Here is an 18266-nt window from a genome sequence, read left to right as displayed (position 1 = left end):
AAAAAGAAGGAAAATAGAAAATATTTTGAAATGAATGATGAAGATACTACACATCAAAACTTGTAGGATGTAGCTAAAATATTTATAGGGAAATTGATAACTTTAAATACACATATTAAGAAAGAAGATGAAAATTAATGAGCTAAGTAAGCATCTGTCTCCAGAAGTAACAAAGTCAAAATAAACCACTCAGAAGGAAGTGACAATGAGAAGGGATTAACGAAACAGAAAACAAGTAAATATACAGTGGAGAAGTTCATTCTTACAAAAGATGAATAATGTTGACAAATATCAAGCAAAATTGGTCAAGAAAAAGGCACAAATAACATCAAGAGTGTAAAATGGGACTTCACTACAGATGTGGTGACGTTAAAAAGATGAGTGGTTATCATGAACAACTTGTGCTAATAAATAAAAGCAAAGCAGTGTCATAGGTGTTTATTAACCACCAGAGGAGGGGGCTCTACCACACATTGTTTGTATAAGCCGCCTTTTTTCATCTCAACATGGTGATAATTTTGCAAGTTTTAACAACAGTGAATTTCTGGGAACATATAACTTAACAACACTAAGCTAAGAAGAGAACCAAGAACCTGATGAAGGCACACCTGCAGGAAAGTCTACAGCAAACATTGCACTGCATAGCAAGACGCCCAGAAGTTTTGCTTTGAGATCAGGAAGAATAGGCTGCCAGCTGACACGCCTTCTCTTGAGCACGGTGTTGGCCGTCCTGCCCTGTGCAGAAATTCAAGAGAAGTGAAGCGGAGGATAGAAAGATTGGGAAGAAAGTAGTAGAATTACTACTAGTAGAAAGTTAGTAGAATTAGGCAAGGTTGCTGTGGGTTGGGGGGGGAAACCCTACAGAAATCAATTACATGTCAGTATTACCAGCAACAAACAGAAAATGAAACTTAAGAGAGACCCCATCTGCAATAGTGTAAAAGCCGAAAAACCAAGAAGAAAATAACTCTTTCCCAAAGCGTGTGAGACCCCACAGTGTGTGTTCTCTCCTCCGCCAGGATGCCTGTGCTTTTCTGTTTCAAGGTGGTTCTCATAACCCTGTGACTGTGTAAATGAGTGGCCCCTGCCTGATTGGTATTTAGTGGAGCCTACACAGACGCTTGGAGCGTGGATGTGCCCAGGTTTGATTGGACACGGTGGGGAGACCACTGATCCTGCTTCCTGGGAGCTTCGTGTCCACTGCAGGAAGAACTCTGCACATCTGAACTGCTCGTGGGCGATTTGAGGACTCAGGACTCCTGACCCCTACCTCAGGGGCGTGTAGTGAGCCCTGTAGGCTCCTCGTAAGTGCTCAGAAGATTTAGGTCCATTCAAGTACCTACTTTTCCAAAGACTGTTATATTGGAGAAACACAAAAGCATGTCAATGCTTTGTTTTTTTTCCTTAGCAAAGAAATTGAATCTGAAGTGGCCGGTGAAAAAGCCAAGGCTGAGAATAGAATACATTTCTATTTTTAGTGTTTTATCTTTCTTTAAAATGAATAGCATTGTTTCTTTGAAGTAGGAAGTCAGTTATTTCCATCCTCTTAAAACATGAAATAAATTATTTCCGAATACTATATCTTTTAGTTACAAGATTTTCTCTTAGTTTTAGGTTAAAAAAAAAAAGAAAAGAAAAAGAAAGAAGAATTAGAGGTCACACTTAAAATTTTAGATGAGATGACCTGAAAACTCTCTTCTCTATAAACATTTAGAAATGTTAGATGGAGCTAATAAGCGTTCTCTAAAAAGCATAGCTGAGTTTACAAGGTAGTAAAAGAGATTACCGAATGCCATAAGACAAGGGCGGGGACTGTCTGGGTCCAGAGGTGAGCTGCCCCTGCAGTGTGGGTGTCACGTAGTCCTCCGAAGTCTGGGTCTTGGGTCATTGGTTTTTATGTCCAGGTGGGAGCTGGGTGTGGGGAGTGGGAACCCAACTCACACTCCAATGTAAAACCTGCACTGAAGGGACAGACTAGTGGCCAGGGGAGATGGCATGGGAGCTTATCTGTTTTGTCCTGAGGCGGGGGAGGCAGAGTCTCCTGGGAATATTTAACAGGAGCTGCTGCATCTAAAAATGTGTCCCTACCTGCCGCCTTCTCTGAAGGCTTCGTTGAAGCAAAGATAAAATAGCTCTTTAGAGACAAGCCTGAAATTCAGCCCAGACAGGGTTGCAACTTAATAAATTCCTGCCAGAGTCACTGTCAGAGGTATAAAAGTAGGTAGTGGAAAACATTAATGGGAAAAAATAACACCAGGGAAAAAACAAGGCGAACTTGAAAAAAAATAGAATAACTCAAAGGACTGATTATAGAACTGGTTACATTCAGCTGAAGAGACAATTGGCGAAGTGGAGCGTATGTCCGAGTGGTAGCACAGAGAGATTGAGGTCTAGTTAGGACTTCTACCACAAAGAAACAGGAGCAAGGAAATCTCCAGAGAACTGAGTGGCCAAGGGCTTTCCAGAACTGCTGAAAAACATGAGAAAGCACAGTGAGCCTAAGATAATAAAAATAAATAACACGTCTAAAGGCATTGGTAAAGGCTTGGAACCCCAAAGATGGAGCTTAAAAGCGAGGAGGTATTTTTAAAAGGTATTACAAAGGAATGACAGCTCAACAACATGTTTTTCCATAGTAAGCACACACCCTGCCATGGCTGCCAACCAAAAAAGCCAGAAGACAGATAAGATAATATCTTCAAAGTGGTGAGAGAAAATAACTGTCAGCACGGGACTGTGGACCCAGTTAATCCATTCATGCAGAGCGAGGGTGAAGGAAAGAAGTCCTTCCAGGGCTGTGAGGACTGCGGGTGTTTATCAAGAGGAGACTGTTGCTGAAGCAAGTAGTCGAGGACGTGCTTTGGGGAGACTCAAAAGAAGGCGTGAGGTGCACGAAGCAGTGGCCAGCAGCAGACTGGGAACCGTTTGGGTAATTTAACACGAGTGTCTGGAACTCCAAGCACCCGCAGGTCGCCCAAGTATGTGTGCGGGAGAAGTGGGTGGAGCACCAAGGCTCCTGGGAAGTGTCAGGTGTGTATGTTAGGAGAACGTAAGGGGAAAAGACATTTTAATTACAGTTTTTTTTAAATTATTTATTTATTTATTTATTTATGGCTATGTTGGGCCTTCGTTTCTGTGCGAGGGCTCTCTCTAGTTGCGGCAAGTGGGGGCCACTCTTCATCGCGGTGCGTGGGCCTCTCACTGTTGTGGCCTCTCCTGTTGCAGAGCACAGGCTCCAGACGCGCAGGCTCAGTAGTTGTGGCTCACGGGCCTAGTTGCTCCGCGGCATGTGGGATCCTCCCAGACCAGGGCTCGAACCCGTGTCCCCTGCATTAGCAGGCAGATTCTCAACCACTGCGCCACCAGGGAAGCCCATTAATTACAGTTTTTTAAAAGAGCGCTTGCACACAGACACACACAAGAACAGAAGAGTAACTTTCAAACACAGAGGAAAAGATGTCCAGTGGAATGCAAATAAATAAATAAATAAAGGGGGAATAAGCAAAGAAAAAGTATTGTAAATAGGAGTAACAAAATAAGGGTATAAATGAGTCCAGATACGTAGGCAATCACAGTAGATGTTGGTGAACTAACCGTACCAGTTAAGAAAGCAAATTGCCATGCTGGTCTGACAATAAAATCCAGCTATATGCTGCTTTTAAGAGCTCCACTTAGAACATGTGAACCCAGAAAGGTTGCATGTGGAGAACAGAAAATGATTCTAGGCCAATATTAACCCCCCCAAAATTGGCATAACTTTTTTTTTTTAACTGGAGTATAATTGCCTTACAATGTTGTGTTAGTTTCTGCTGTACAACAAAGTGAATCAGCTATATATATATACGTATATCCCCCCCATCCCATCCATCTAGGTCATCACAGAGCACCGAGCTGAGCTCCCTGTGCTATGCAGCAGGTTCCCACTAGCTGTCTATTTTACACATAGTAGTGTATTCAGACATACAATCAGAATGAAGTGGAAAAAAAAAGGATCATTATTAGGGATAAAGAGGATCACTTTAGGGGCTTCCCTGGTGACGCAGTGGTTGAGAGTCCACCTGCCGATGCAGGGGACACGGGTTCGTGCCCCGGTCCGGGAAGATCCCACATGCCGCGGAGCAGCTAGGCCCGTGAGCCACGGCCGCTGAGCCTGCGCGTCCGGAGCCTGTGCTCCGCAACAGGAGAGGCCACAGCAGTGAGAGGCCCACGTACCACCAAAAAAAAAAAAAAAAAAAAAATCACTTTATAATAAAGGAAAAAATAGTAGGCACTTTATCAGAAAGATGTAACAATTCTGATCTTATATTCACCTAATAGATGCCCTCCAAATAAAACACAAATCAACAGATTTCCAGGAGAAACTGATAAAGCCATGATCAGGGAGGTTCATGTCAAGAAGTTAGAACAGTATAAACCAATGGAAGTTGGAGGAAGGAATAATGAAAATTAATTATATAGATTGGATCACAAACCCAAAAGCTGGTTCTGGAATCATCATTGAAATTGAAATAGCAATTAAAAATCAGCTCTCTGCCAAAGGGAACCTTCATACACTGTTGGTGGGAATGTAAATTAGTGCAGCCACTGTGGAAAACAGAACAGTGTGGAGGTTCCTCAAAAAACTAAAAATAGAACTACAGTATGACCCAGCACGCCTACTCCTGAGTATATATCTGAAAAAAACAAAAACACTAATTCAGAAATATACATGCACCCCAGTGTTCATAGCAGCACTATTTATAATAGCCAGGACATGGAAACAACCTAAATGTCCATCGACAGATGAATGAATAAAAGATGTGATATATATATCGCATATATATTTATATATACGTATATGATGGAATACTACTCAGCCATAAAAAAAGAATGAAATTTTGCCGTTTGCGACAACATGGGTGAACCTAGAAGGTATTGTGCGAAGTGAAATAAGTCAGACAGAGAAAGAAAAATACCGTATGATGTCACTTATATGTGGAATCTAAAAAATACAACAAACTAGTGAATATAACAAAAAAGAAGCAGATTCACAGTATAGAGAACAAACTAGTGGTTGCCAGTGGGGAGAGGGAAGCGAGGAGGGGCGAGAGAGGGGTAGGAGATTAAGAGGCACAAACTATTAGATATAAAATAAGCTACAAGGGTCTATTGTACAACATGGGGAGTATAGCCAATATTTTATAATAACTATAAATGGAGTAGGTTTATACTTTAAAAACCTTTCAAAATTGTGAATCACTGTATTGTATACCTGTAACTTATATAATATACAGCAACTATACTTCAGTTAAAGAAAAATCAGCTCTCTACCCACTCTCCCCCCTCCAAGAACAGATCTCGAAAAACCAGATTCTGACAGTTTTACAGGCAAGTTCTTGTGAACCTACAAAGGATGGAGGAAAAGAGATTGTAGCTCATCTTACGGGACTGAAGTGACCTTGCTACCAAGACTGCGTAAGAACAGTCTGAGAATGAGCTCTGACTTGCCCCGCTTGACAGCACAGCCACCCGAATCCCACATAAAAATGTGAACAGACCAAATCTAGTGAGGGATTAGAAAAGAAAAGACCCACCGTCAAGAAGTGTTTACACCATCAGAACCACCTGTGAGTTAACATTAGAATATATTCTTTTAATTCAATCCAATTCAGATTAAATGTCAAGTGGTAAAGAGAAAGCATTTGCTAAAATACCCTATTAAAAAAGGAAAGGTAACTAGGAACATAAGATAGCTTAACCTGATCAAAGGTTTCTACCAAAAGCCTACAGTCAACACAGCATCTAACAGTGAAGGATCAGAAGTGGAGACCTGGCCGTGAGACCAGCGAGCCTGGAGCCGGCTCTGTGAGACGAGAGAGAAGCGATGGTGTGGATTAGAAAGCAAGAAATTACTCTTTTCACAGGTGATTTTTCTTGAAGAGGATCCACAAACTCCTGGATTTGATGAGAGTTTAGCTTAATATTTGGGTAAACGACACACACGCAAAAATGAATAACTTTGCTGGTTGTCTGTAGCTAGAAAAAGAAAAAGAAATCTTTTTCTAGTACATTTAAAAATAGCAATAACCTTAACAACAACAAAAAAGATGTGTAAGACTTCTATAGAGAAGATCATAAAAGCTCCCTGCAAGTATAAAAGAACATTGAAATAAGTGGAGTGCTACACGCTCCATTCACCGACAGCTCCCATAGTATACAGCATCAGCTCTCCCCATGTTCACCTGTAAATTCAGTGTGTTTCAAATAAAAGTTCCAGTAGAATTTTTGGAAGGGATGCATAGACCAAAATGTAGTATTGACGCAGGGCGTAAATAACATTTAGGTGGAACAAAGTGTGAGTCCGGTGAGGAGGGATCCACGTGTACTGCAAACCAGATGGGACAGAGGAGGCTGTAAAAGTCGGGGGGTGGCGGGGATGGACCAGTCCGGAAGGGGCGCTGGGTAACTTAAGCCGTGGGGGAAGCTGACCCTGTTTCCTTTCCTATGCCAGAGTAGATCCCAGGTGATTAGAAACCCAGCTATGAAAAGTGTTCTGAAGTTTGTAGAAGGAAATAAACAGTGAAAGGACTTCTCTCCCAGTGGTTGGAACCTGGGTGGCTGAGAGTCAGGGGTGTAAGGGAGGTTTTCACTCGGTATCAACCCCTTTGTTCCTTTTGCGTTTTGACTCCTAGGAATGCGTTGCCTTTCTCCAACACAACTGAGTAATTATTTAGATTTAAAGGATAGCAACAGATTTTTCCTTAAAAAAAGAAAAAGGAAACAGGTTCTCTTTGACTCTGGGGTGGTAGCAATGAAACAAGAAAACACTGTGAAACAAAACAGTGAAACAATTTTTCAAACAAAATTGGTTGAAAAAGAAACCGCAGACTTGGATACAAATGGTTAATATCCAAATGTGTAAAGGGCACCTACAAATGAGGGAAAAAGACAACCCTTTAGAAAATGGGCCAAGGGTATGAGCAGACAACGTCGTGGAAGCAGCATGAAGGGCAGCTCACCATGGGAGGCACGTGGGGCCGCATCCGGGTGTGAGTGCAGGAGGAGATGGTGCGGGCCGCAGAGGGCGGAGCTCGCGGCACTGCCCTGGGGGAGCAGCCCTGGGCCCTGCGGTGTGTCCTAGAGGATGAAATGCTGCCAGGTGATGCCCGCAGTGGTGTCTCACGCAGCCCTCACCGTAGCAGTGCTAGACATGTGTAAGCACACGCACGCGTGTGGAAGTGGTGGCGTTCTGAGTATTGGTTCTCTCTGGAGAGAAGGATGAGATACTACACATATGTATCTAAAGTAAATGGGGAAAGATGTTTGGATTTGCTAAACCTGGGTGGTAGGTAAATGGACGTTCATGGTATTTTTCTTAATCTTCCGTATATTTGAAATATTTCATAATATTTACAAAAACAAGGAGACAGTGATCCTGATGCAGCCGCACCTGCTAGTGTCTCCATTTTATTGTCGTTGTGTTTTGGGTTGTGCCTTCCTGGTAAGTCACCTACCGCCCAGGAGATGGGGCTTGGGCTCAGTCGGGAGGCTTCGTCTCGCTCCCCTGCCGTGGCTTCTCCAAGTGCCCACACGTGGCCCCCGAGGAGCAGCTGGAGAGTGATGAGACCCCGCCCCAGCGGTGCTGTTGAGGGCCCTTTTCGCAAAACGTCCCCAAATCCCCATTGCCAAGTTGGACTGAACTGGCCAGACTGGACAAGCCAGGTCGGGCCACACGAATCAGCAAATGTAGTCCGTGCCTGGGGCGTCCACTTAACTTCTGTTCCCGAGTCCTTACTCCCAGGAGCAGAGGAAAGCCATTCTCTGAGGAGCCCCGAGGTGGCCCAGGGCATGTCAGCCGGCCAGGCCTGGGAGCGGTCCCCGAGCCTCGGGGGAGTCTTCTGCCCCCTGCCCTGGCAGGCCTTCACCTTTCTGCTTTGCACTCTAAGCGGACTGGCCATAGTAAATAAGAGTGCGCATTTCATAGAGGTTTCCGGGATTGACGGAGTGCAGGTTCTTTGTGGTCAGCCCACACAGGATGCAGTGGCACGGTTGGCCGGATTCTTTGCCCTCCTGGGCACGGCCCTTGGGGAAACCCTGCGGGAGATTCCCTCTGGGGGCCTTTTACCATGGTGGGGATTTCAGAAGCGAAGCGCCAGAAGGCCGACCTTGAAGGCTGACCTTGAGAGCGTCCTTGAGGCATCGCTGGCTTTGCTGTGCCTGTGAGCACGGGTGGCACTCCCGCCCCTCGAGCAGGAGCTGACTCTGCGGGGCAGCGGGAAGGCGGCTCCCACCTCGACTTCTTGGCTGTCCGTGGTGATGGTGATGTGTCCTGAGCCTTCACTGTTTCACTGAGTTACCACAAATCTAGGGCTTTTCATCTTCCTGTGAAAGCGTCCTTTCAAAGAAACTCATACTCAGGAGTTAGTGGTGGGGATACAATTTCTTTCTGGAGCAGCGGTCCTGCAAAGCTGGGAAGACACATCTGTGATGGACTCAGATATCTGTCTGTCCACTGCGGAGGGAAGTGCTCTCCCAGCTGGCTTTTCTCCACTCTGCCCCTGACAGAGAATATATTTTTGTATCCCGTGTTTGCCTAACTTGAGAGTCAAAGCTGACTTTTCAACCGTGGCTTTTCTAACCAAACCACACATCTGCAGAGCCCACGGTGGGGGGCAGGCGCCCATCGTGGGGGTGGTGGCCCTGGGACTCCAGGGGACCCGACCTCCAGGGCTTGTTGGGGACGCCACCCGGGGCTTACGGACCCTCAGCCAGGGTGACCCGGGCCCCTGGCGTGGTGCTGCCTCTGGAGAAGGGGTGTTTCAAAGGAGTTTTGTATCCATTCTTTTTCAGATTCTTTTTCCATGTAGGTCATTACAGAGCATTGAGTAGAGTTCCCTGTGCTGTACAGAAGGTCAAAGGGTTTTTGTCATCTGAATAGGATGGATATAGTGATTATGGTGTTGCTTTGTACCTGAAACGTGTCCACGTTGGCGAAGTTCTGAGGGGTGCTTGTGAGGACCCGGAGTTTCAGTTGGTGGACGCCCTCCAAGCAGCGGGGTTAGAACGGGGCCTGGAACGTTCCAGCTTCTTGTCCCTGTCCTCCCACCCACGGGACCCCCCTCCAGGCCTTTTGCACACTTGGCTGCGAGGATCCCGAAGGGCTCGTGTGGGGTGACCTCTCCTGACTGTCATGTGTGAGGGGCCCTGGCTGTGTATCTCGCTGCCAGAACCCATGGCCCGGGGTCAGAACCCGCTGCCCCAGGAGTCCACCTCGGGCCTGAGGAGTGGAATGTGGAGCTTGACCTGGAGCTGCAGGCCCGGCGACAGTCTGGGTGAAGTAAGTGTCACAGCCGCAGCTGAGGGACTTACCACCGTGGAGAGCAGAGCGCGTTCCACCCTCTTCCCGCAAGCGTTCTGTAGAAAGACGGAGAAACTGTGCTCTGGGGACCCGGGGGCCGTTCAGCTCTCCCCCTTGCTGCCTTCCTCCCCCACCTCACCATTGCGTTCCCTTCTCAGGTCCACTGCTTGTCCTCCTGGGGGAGCTGTTTCTCACTCCCCAGTTCAGGGGACTGGAATACGATTGTAGTAGCATCAATATTAGTTGATAAAAGTTGAATGTATCCAAGAAATGAGCCTGTTGGAGTTTCTCACTGAAGTCAGATTTAGCCCGGCTGACAGCTGATGGGTGTGGACCTGGCCACCTCTGACCCTATGGACTTTGGTCCCCAGCCAGCAAGAAGGGGTGGTTCATCCTCTTGATTGGGAGTTTGTCATCAGGCAAAGGGTCCCCTCCCCAGGGCGAGGAGTGGACCTGGTGACACTGTCCTCCTCCCTCTTTGCAGCCTCTGGATGTGAAATTCCAAACCTGGAGTCTTACTTGGTCGGCTTCCCAAGACTGGTATTTCCTGTTTCCTAATGTGCAAGTTTGCAGGTTGCATAGCTCTTCGGAGCTATCACTGGTTAAAGGCCATTTTTCCTCACCAACTTTTGATCACCTTTCCGGATTGTAATGCGTGGGTTCTCATCTTTGGCCCTGGGTAGCTGTGTTTATCAGCACTGGAGGAAATGGAGGCAGCAGAGTCAGATGGCTCGCAAGGGCCTGCTGGCCTGGACGCTGTGGCTGAGAGCCGGCAGCCGTGTTTGGTTTGACTCACATGGTATTTTTAAAATCAGTCAACTTCACGTTAAGCAAAAAAAAATTTTCTGTCCTAATGTGAGAAAGCGAAAGATCTCTCAACACGGTGCCCGCATGTCTACAGTAATCAGCTGTGGCTGGGCGTCACCTGGCCCTAATGTAGTGGGGCAGTTTGCCACAGTCCTCACTACTCCCAATTGTCTCACACCTGGCCGGTGCTTGTGCTCATGTGCATCTTTGACCCCTGCCGTGAGGAACATCGTGAACTGGGAGCATGGCATCTGAGTCTCCTGGGTGTTATGTGCCCTGATTATAGAGCTCCTCGCTGCTGTCTCTCCATGGCTTCGTATGTCCCAGCACTAATGGAATATCTTACGTAAGAGTTGCTCACTTCTGAAGGGGGCGGGGAGAATGGGTGACATCGGAGATGGCCTGAGTTTGTTTCTTCCTTCACTTTATCAGTCTGAAGAATTAGTGAAACCGTAAGTCAGGTGTTAGGGGTGGGGTTGGTGCTTGTTGAATACCTCAGTTTCTACAAAAAATAATTGACATGTATGTATTTGGCAGGTGAAAGGAAAGCAAGCCAGGATGGATATTTACGACACCCAGACCTTGGGGGTTGTGGTCTTTGGTGGATTCATGGTTGTTTCCGCCATCGGCATCTTCCTGGTGTCGACGTTCTCCATGAAGGAGACGTCGTATGAAGAAGCTCTAGCCAACCAGCGCAGGGAGATGGCGAAAACTCACCACCAGAAAGTGGAGAAGAAAAAGAAGGAGAAAACAGTGGAGAAGAAAGGAAAGACCAAGAAAAAGGACGAGAAACCCAACGGGAAGATACCTGACCATGAGCCAGGCCCCAACGTGACCATCCTCCCCAAGGACGCAGTGCGGGCGCCTGCAGTGGCAGTGGCTCCAACCCCCGTCCAGTCCCCCGTGGTCATTCCCCCTGTAGCCACGGTACCAGCCATGCCCCAGGAGAAGCCGGCTTCTTCCCCTAAGGACAAAAAGAAGAAGGAGAAAAAAGTGGCAAAGGTGGAACCAGCAGTCAGTTCTGTAGTAAATTCCATCCAGGTTCTTGCCTCAAAGGCTGCCATTTTGGAAGCCGCTCCCAAGGAGGTCCCTATGGTGGTTGTGTCCCCAGTGGGTGCCAAGGGCAGTGCCTCTGCCACCAGTGCTATGCAGGGCAAGAAGGCAGAGGGGGCCCAGAACCAGGGCAAGAAGGGAGAGGGGGCCCCCAACCAGGGCAGGAAGGCAGAGGGGGCCCAGAACCAGGGCAAGAAGGGAGAGGGGACCCAGAACCAGGGCAAGAAGACAGAGGGGGCCCCCACCCAGGGCAAGAAGACAGAGGGGGCCCCCAACCAGGGCAAGAAGACAGAGGGGGCCCCCAACCAGGGCAAGAAGACAGAGGGGGCCCCCAACCAGGGCAAGAAGATAGAGGGGGCCCCCAACCAGGGCAAGAAGACAGAGGGGACCCCCAACCAGGGCAGGAAGACAGAGGGGGCCCAGAACCAGGGCAAGAAGACAGAGGGGGCCCAGAGCCAGGGCAAGAAGACAGAGGGGGCCCCGAACCAGGGCAAGAAGGGAGAGGGGGCCCCCAACCAGGGCAAGAAGGGAGAGGGGGCCCCCAACCAGGGCAAGAAGACAGAGGAGGCCCCCAACCAGGGCAGGAAGGCAGAGGGGGCCCAGAACCAGGGCAAGAAGACAGAGGGGGCCCCCAACCAGGGCAGGAAGACAGAGGGGGCCCCCAACCAGGGCAAGAAGGGAGAGGGGGCCCCCAACCAGGGCAAGAAGGGAGAGGGGGCCCCCAACCAGGGCAGGAAGCCAGAGGGGACCCCCAACCAGGGCAAGAAGACAGAGGGGGCCCCCAACCAGGGCAAGAAGGCAGAGGGAGCCCCCAACCAAGGCAAGAAGACAGAGGGGACCCAGAACCAGGGCAAGAAGACAGAGGGGACCCCCAACCAGGGCAAGAAGACAGAGGGGGCCCCCAACCAGGGCAAGAAGACAGAGGGGGCCCAGAACCAGGGCAAGAAGACAGAGGGGGCCCCCAACCAGGGCAAGAAGACAGAGGGGGCCCCCAACCAGGGCAAGAAGACAGAGGGGCCCCAGAACCAGGGCAAGAAGGGAGAGGGGGCCCAGAACCAGGGCAAGAAGACAGAGGGGGCCCCCAACCAGGGCAAGAAGACAGAGGGGCCCCAGAACCAGGGCAAGAAGGGAGAGGGGGCCCAGAACCAGGGGAAGAAGGCAGAGGGAACCCCCAACCAGGGCAGGAAAGCGGAGGGGGGCCAGAATCAGGGCAAAAAGGCAGATTCGGTTGCTAATCAGGGCACAAAGGCGGAGGGTGTTGCAAACCAGGGGAAAAAAGCAGAAGGGGGGGCCCCCAATCAAGGCAAAAAGGCAGAGGGAACCTTGAACCAGGGCAGAAAGTCAGAAGGGTCCCCCAACCAGGGCAAAAAGGTGGATGCATCTGCCAACCAGGGTAAAAAGGCAGAGTCAGCTCCTATGCAGGGCAAAAATGCAGATATGGTCCAGAGCCAGGAGGCACAAAAGCAAGAAGCTCCTGTGAAGAAGAAGTCTGGGTCTAAGAAGAAAGGTGAGCCTGGTGAGTAGCTTTGATTTCTTTATGACTTTGGAGGGAAAAGCAGTCTTTAAGTGGCTTATGGATTCCCTTTGGGGAAGCCATCTGTATCAGTCAGCTATCGCCACATGGCTGCATAACAAACATCCCAGAATTCAGGGTCTCACAGTGTCAGTCGTTTATTCCTGCTCATGTTTCTGTTGACTTGGCTGGAGGTTGACTGGTTGGGGTTATCTCGGCTGGTGGCTCTGCTTCATGCTGCAGTTTAACTGGTTCAGCTCCTGCTGCAGGTTGAACATAGGTCTCTTCTATGTGTTACTTCTGGGGCCCTGGCCGAGGCATCAGTGACTTTCGAGGGCAGAGGCCCTCCCATGGTTTTGGCAGAGCTGTGAAAGGGCACTGCTCAAACCAGCATCCTGTTGGCTAGAGCAGGCCATGAGACTGAGCCTGAGTCAAGGGGCAGGAAGTCTACTGTCCCCAGTGGGAGGGACTGCGGAGCGACCTGGGAAAAGGTGTGAGTTGAGGAGGGGTGAGGAATTAGGAGCAGTGACTCCATCCACCACCCAGTCTAGGACAGTTCCGTGTCTTGCAGTCTTTCTCAAACGTCTGGCTGCGTTCTGTCAGCCTGTTCTGCGTTCTTACCTCACCTGGTGCTTTAGCATAGCTTTGTTCTTTTCTAGATGTTTGTTGCATGAGTAGCAGTAGGATGACGTTTCTGAGAAACAATGGCATCCACACCCCTGCCTCCCAGTTTTCCCTCTTCGCTACCCCCCACCCCCGTTATGTAATGGAGCATTAATAGCACATTAAAATAGACATTATGTATCAGATACATATATTAGATAATGTAGAACATGAACGTCCGTTATCTTTTTAGTATGGGTTACTGTAGAAATTGGGCCCGCGAGTTCCTGTTTCATATTCATCACTCACTTGATACAGTAGTCTGATGTTTTCTTCCTCCCTCCCTCCCTTTCTCTCTCTCTCTCTCCTTCTCTTTCTCTCTAGATTTCTTTCTTTCTTAGATTAGCCATTAGTTGATTTGGAAAATTAATTGCATTTGTCTTGGTGAGGTACATTAGGGGCTTTGAAACGTTTGGACCTGTGCCAGGTAGGCAGGGCCCTACGTTTTTCCCCTCTGTGAAGTTGTATCTGCTTTGCTGTTTCCTCCGCCCCAACTTCTGGGGGGACATTTACTCAGGCAACACTCGTCCCATGTGAGGGTCAGGGACTGGCCCACCTTGCCCCACAGGCCATGTCAGCCTCTCAGGCCCTTTGAAAACCCAGGCGCTCAGCCTCAACCCTGACTCCGTGGCGGAGGGAGAGCACGCTGCCCTCTCTTCACGGTGATGCTCCACTTGACCCTGGGAGGAGGGCATTCGAGGCAGAAGACGGGGATGCAGGTGAGAGCTGCCTGTTCTCTGGCTTCTCGCGCATCAGGTGTGTTCAGACTAGAGCTTCCTGTGGTCATCGTTACTGTGTAGGGCTTTGGCCATTGAAGTAAGGTATGAAACAGAAACATGATAATATTAGAAAGGAAGGCAAAATTGTCCTAATTTGCAGGTAATAAAGAACCTTGTTGGGAGGAAGACCTAACTTAACGACCTGTGTGAACCCACAGAGCAGCTCGCCTGAGGTGGTATAAGAGGAAATTTGAACAGAAAAAATACCATGATTCAGGATAAGAAAGATTAAATATTGCAGATAAAATGATAGTCACTCCCAAGTTAACTTAGTAGTTTATTATTCTTCCTGCCAAAATTTCAGTGGGCTTAAAAGTCCCCCCTGGAGGGAAGAATAAGTAAGAATACTGAATAGACTTTTAAGTGGCTATTGGAAGGCCGGTTCTGTCTGATGTGTGAACACAGTCCCAAACTATTGTAATTACAGTAGGGTGCTGGAGTGAGGCCAGCAGGTCAGGGAAGAGACTGGTCCTAACTAGACTGTATCTCACCTGCGCTTCAGGGCGGGGAGGGGACAGGTCAAGGCAGTGATCCTAGGCAGGATGTTTAAGGTTTGGAAGGGTCTGCTTAGTCCCTGTGAAAATGTCAGGTGTGTATCATATTGGAGTTAACGTAAAAAGAAATCAAACCCTAGAAAATAGGAAAGATGGCCGAAATTAGTACTGATCAACTCGTGGCAGGAGGCCGTGACTCCGAGGTTGCAGGGAGAAAATCACAAAGGGCGGGGCGCTGGGCCACACGGCCAGCCACGTAGCACACGGACAGGCCGCAGAGAGAGCGCAGCCACACCGGTGGCCTGCGGGTGATGTGACACTTGAGCGGTGAATTGCTTGTCTTCAACTCTGAAGAGTTGGAAATGTGGGGGATGTGCTTGCGGTTTTTCATTTTCCTGGACGTGCCCCGTGTGCTTTCCCCCATTTTCCCACGGTTGGTGGACCCTCGAAGTGGATGCAGGCCCCTGTCCGCCGCTGCCCTCCCACCCCACCCCCACCGTCTCCGTGGAGATCCCCCCAGGGCAGGGCTTCTCAGGCTTTGACGTGCAGGGTCTTGTTAAGATAAAGACTCAGTGGTTCCCAGTGAGGCCCGAGGTGCTGCATGTCTAAGCGGCTCCCCGGAGATGCCGGTGCTGTTGCAGTGATGGTCAGGGCCCCGAGTCTCCTGAGGGTGGGGGCAGGAAAGGGAGGTGGGCTCTTTCTGTAAGGGCTTGGCTTCGAGCAGCCTTGCAGCTGCGCCTGTGAAGGACCGCTTCCCAAGGGCAGAGTGAACCTGTCGCTCTGACTGCCCCGCATTCCCCGCTGAGCCATGTCCGCCACAGCCATGGTGGTTGAGGGTGCGAGGACGGGTGTGGACGGGTGGCTCGGCCTTTCCCGTGGCTCATGGAACCGGCCCCCACTGCCCTTGCAGTCACAGCTTGTTTGTGGAGCTTGGGGTCCCGTTCATCTGACTCACATCGAGCTTTTGGCCCCTGTGGCCGCACTGCCCAGTGAGAAGCAGGCCGCGTTCCCTTCACTTAGTTACACCTCGTGTTCCGTGCTCCTCCCTTGACCCCTGGCTGCCTGCCCTTGACCTCCTTGCCTGCCAGCCAGGACTCAGTCGGTTTGGGGGCTGCACACTCCATTTCTTCAGGGCCACGGGTATACCCTCGAGGGAACTGTGGACAGATCCCCACTGGCTGGCTGGCCCTGGGCATCCAGAAACTCAGGGGCCTGGAGGTGTGAATGCCTTGGGGGGTGAGGTGTCCTGATGACCATGCCGCGGGGATGAGGGAGATGGCTGGGGGGGGTCTGTGTCGCTGGTGCGGAGCAGGCCGGGGAGGGAGCTTGGGGGAGGGGACCCGGGCTCGGGCAGGGGAGGGTCCAGGGCCACGAGGTTTAACCGTTGGCACCAGAGAGCTAGGTTCTGGGGCTGCGCTGACCAGTACGGGAGCTGCTGGTCACGTGGGGCCAGTTAACATTCAAATCAATCAAAAGGTCAGAGTGAAAACCGCACTCAAGGTCTCAGTAGTTCCACAGGGCCAGTGGCTACCTGTTTGGACAGTGCAGATGAAGACCATCTCCATCAGCACAGAAGGTTCTACTGGACAAAGCTTTTCTAAACAAGAGCCATCGGGAATGAGGGGGCCTCTTGGGTCACCTTGCAGGAGGCCCCGTGAAAATGGACTTGTCTTTGCAGCCCTGTGGTGGCGTCAGGAGTTCCTCCGTCTTTGTTCTGTCTGTGTCCTGAGTGGGGTGGGAGTGAGCTCCCCGTCGCCCCGCATCACGGAAACCGTGAGAGAGCTCCCAGAGCCTGTGGCCAGCCCACACACGTGGCATGTCAGCAGCAAGAGCAGCCCTGGAGCTGGGGTGGCTCCCGCAGTTGTCCTGACACCCGGTTGTCCCAGCAGGGCCTCCGCTGACGGGAGCCCCAGAGGAGAGCGGGCACAGGACACGCTTCCGCAGGCCCGAGTTGGAGCTATTCCGGAACTTCTGATCTGATCTTCCTACAGGAGCAAATTGAGGCTGTGTGACAGGTCTGACCAGACTTTGACATGGACACCCACCTTCCTAATCCTTTCTTAAATTTATTGTGTAAATGCGTGCTTCCAGCAAACAAAATTCATACAGTATGGAAGCGTGGAAGGTAAGAATTGAGAGTCTTCCTCTCCACTCCATCGCAGCCACCACCGACCTCCCGGGGGGCCCCCGGAGATGCCCCGCTCATCACACGGCACACGCAGCGGGCCTGCGTTGCAGAGACGGACTTGCCTCCTTTATTCCTCAGTACACCCTGGGGCTGCTGCTTTCAGCTGCATTGTAGCCCACGGCGTGACCATAACGTCATTTATTTAAATGCCACGAAGCAGTGTGCCATTCTTTTGCTGCTGAAATTAATGCTACAGTGGCGTACATGTATCACTGGGTGAGTATCTCTATAACGTAAATTCCTAGATAGGTAACTGCTAAATCCAAAGGCGGGTGCTTTTTTAATTTAGGAAGACAAGCTCTATCTGCCTTACCCTCTGGAGGCCTGGTGCAGCGGACGGTTCCCGCGGTGATGGGCCCACGTGAGCGCCCCCCCAACCTGACCTCGGTGCTCACGTGGCCCCGTGGAGATGGGGGCGATTTCAGGGCCGTCAGGAGCCCAGGTATGGACTACGAGAAAACACTTGGTTTTGAAACAGAAGCACGGATTCTTTTCCCAGTGTCTGGAGAAGAGGGGATTCACGGAATCATAACGAAGTGGAAACTTCCAGAACGGAAGCTTCCGAGTCGGCTGCACCGTCCAGGCCTCTGCTGGTTTGTTCTCCGAGGGCCACCGCGGCGAGTATTCATGTTCATAAGGAAAGCACGCTTCTTGCCCAGGAAGCAAGCGGACATGGGGGTGGTTTGGGACCTTCTCGGCAGGGCCGTTCCTCAGCTCCTGGAAGGGAGTCCACGCAAACACAGTGCGGGCCAGGCCTGGGGAACTGGATGCCCAGACTTGGGCCGGACAGGAGGCACCTTCTGGAAACTGAGTTGGGCCCAAGCCCTGGGACTCATGCTGCCACGGGGGCTTGGTTTGCGGGCATCACTGCCGAGCAAGGCTGAGGCTGGGGGGCCCTCCTCTTGGACTCTGTGCCCAGCATCATGCCAGACCCTGGCCCTTAACACGGACGCGTGCCATCTACCAGGGGCCAGAGGCCATCACGTCAGGGCCCAGCCAGCCTCCAGGAGGTGGAGGTACCTACCCTCAGACCGGCCCGCACGATCCCACGACGGCTGAGTCCGATGCGCTCACAGGTCCACGGGGCAGAAGAGCCATCTTTGCGGGGAGGACTGTAGGTGAATTTTATTTTCTTCCCTTCACCCTTCTGCATTTTCCAGTTTTTCTGTCACACGTATTCTTGTTAATGGAAGAGAAACCAAAACTCCATTCTTTGTCTGTGAGTTGAAGAAACAGGCCCTCCTCGTACCAAAGTGGAGGTCCCACCCCTTCGGGCGCCAGGAGGGAGCCCAGCCCTGACCTCAGGGCCCTGACCTCAGGGCCCTGAGCATCCTCTGAGCCGCAGAGAGAACTGCTCCTTCGGGGGCGCAGGTTGAGGAAGGGAAGTGGCCAGTGCTTCTTGGGCTGCCCCAGCCCCTGGGCACCCAGCAGA

The 18266-nt window shown here is 50.6% G+C and overlaps 1 protein-coding gene across 3 annotated transcripts in view; it reads left to right on the top strand.

Moving 5' to 3' along the window:
* RRBP1 (ribosome binding protein 1) overlaps positions 1–18266 on the top strand; it is a 58963-nt gene that overhangs the window by 10395 nt on the left and 30302 nt on the right. For all 3 annotated transcript variants that reach the window (XR_014297691.1, XM_082670134.1, XM_082670133.1), the window contains exon 2: positions 10682–12713. Coding sequence is in view for 2 of the 3 variants with exons in the window: in XM_082670134.1 (XP_082526260.1) it covers positions 10703–12713 (2011 nt within the window). In the remaining variant the exon portion in view is untranslated. The remainder of the gene's footprint in view (positions 1–10681; positions 12714–18266) is intronic.

Source organism: Grampus griseus, assembly GCF_964374135.1.
Source record: "Grampus griseus genome assembly, chromosome: 14".
Taxonomy (NCBI): domain Eukaryota; kingdom Metazoa; phylum Chordata; class Mammalia; order Artiodactyla; family Delphinidae; genus Grampus; species Grampus griseus.
This window is presented reverse-complemented; position numbering and strand designations above follow the sequence as displayed.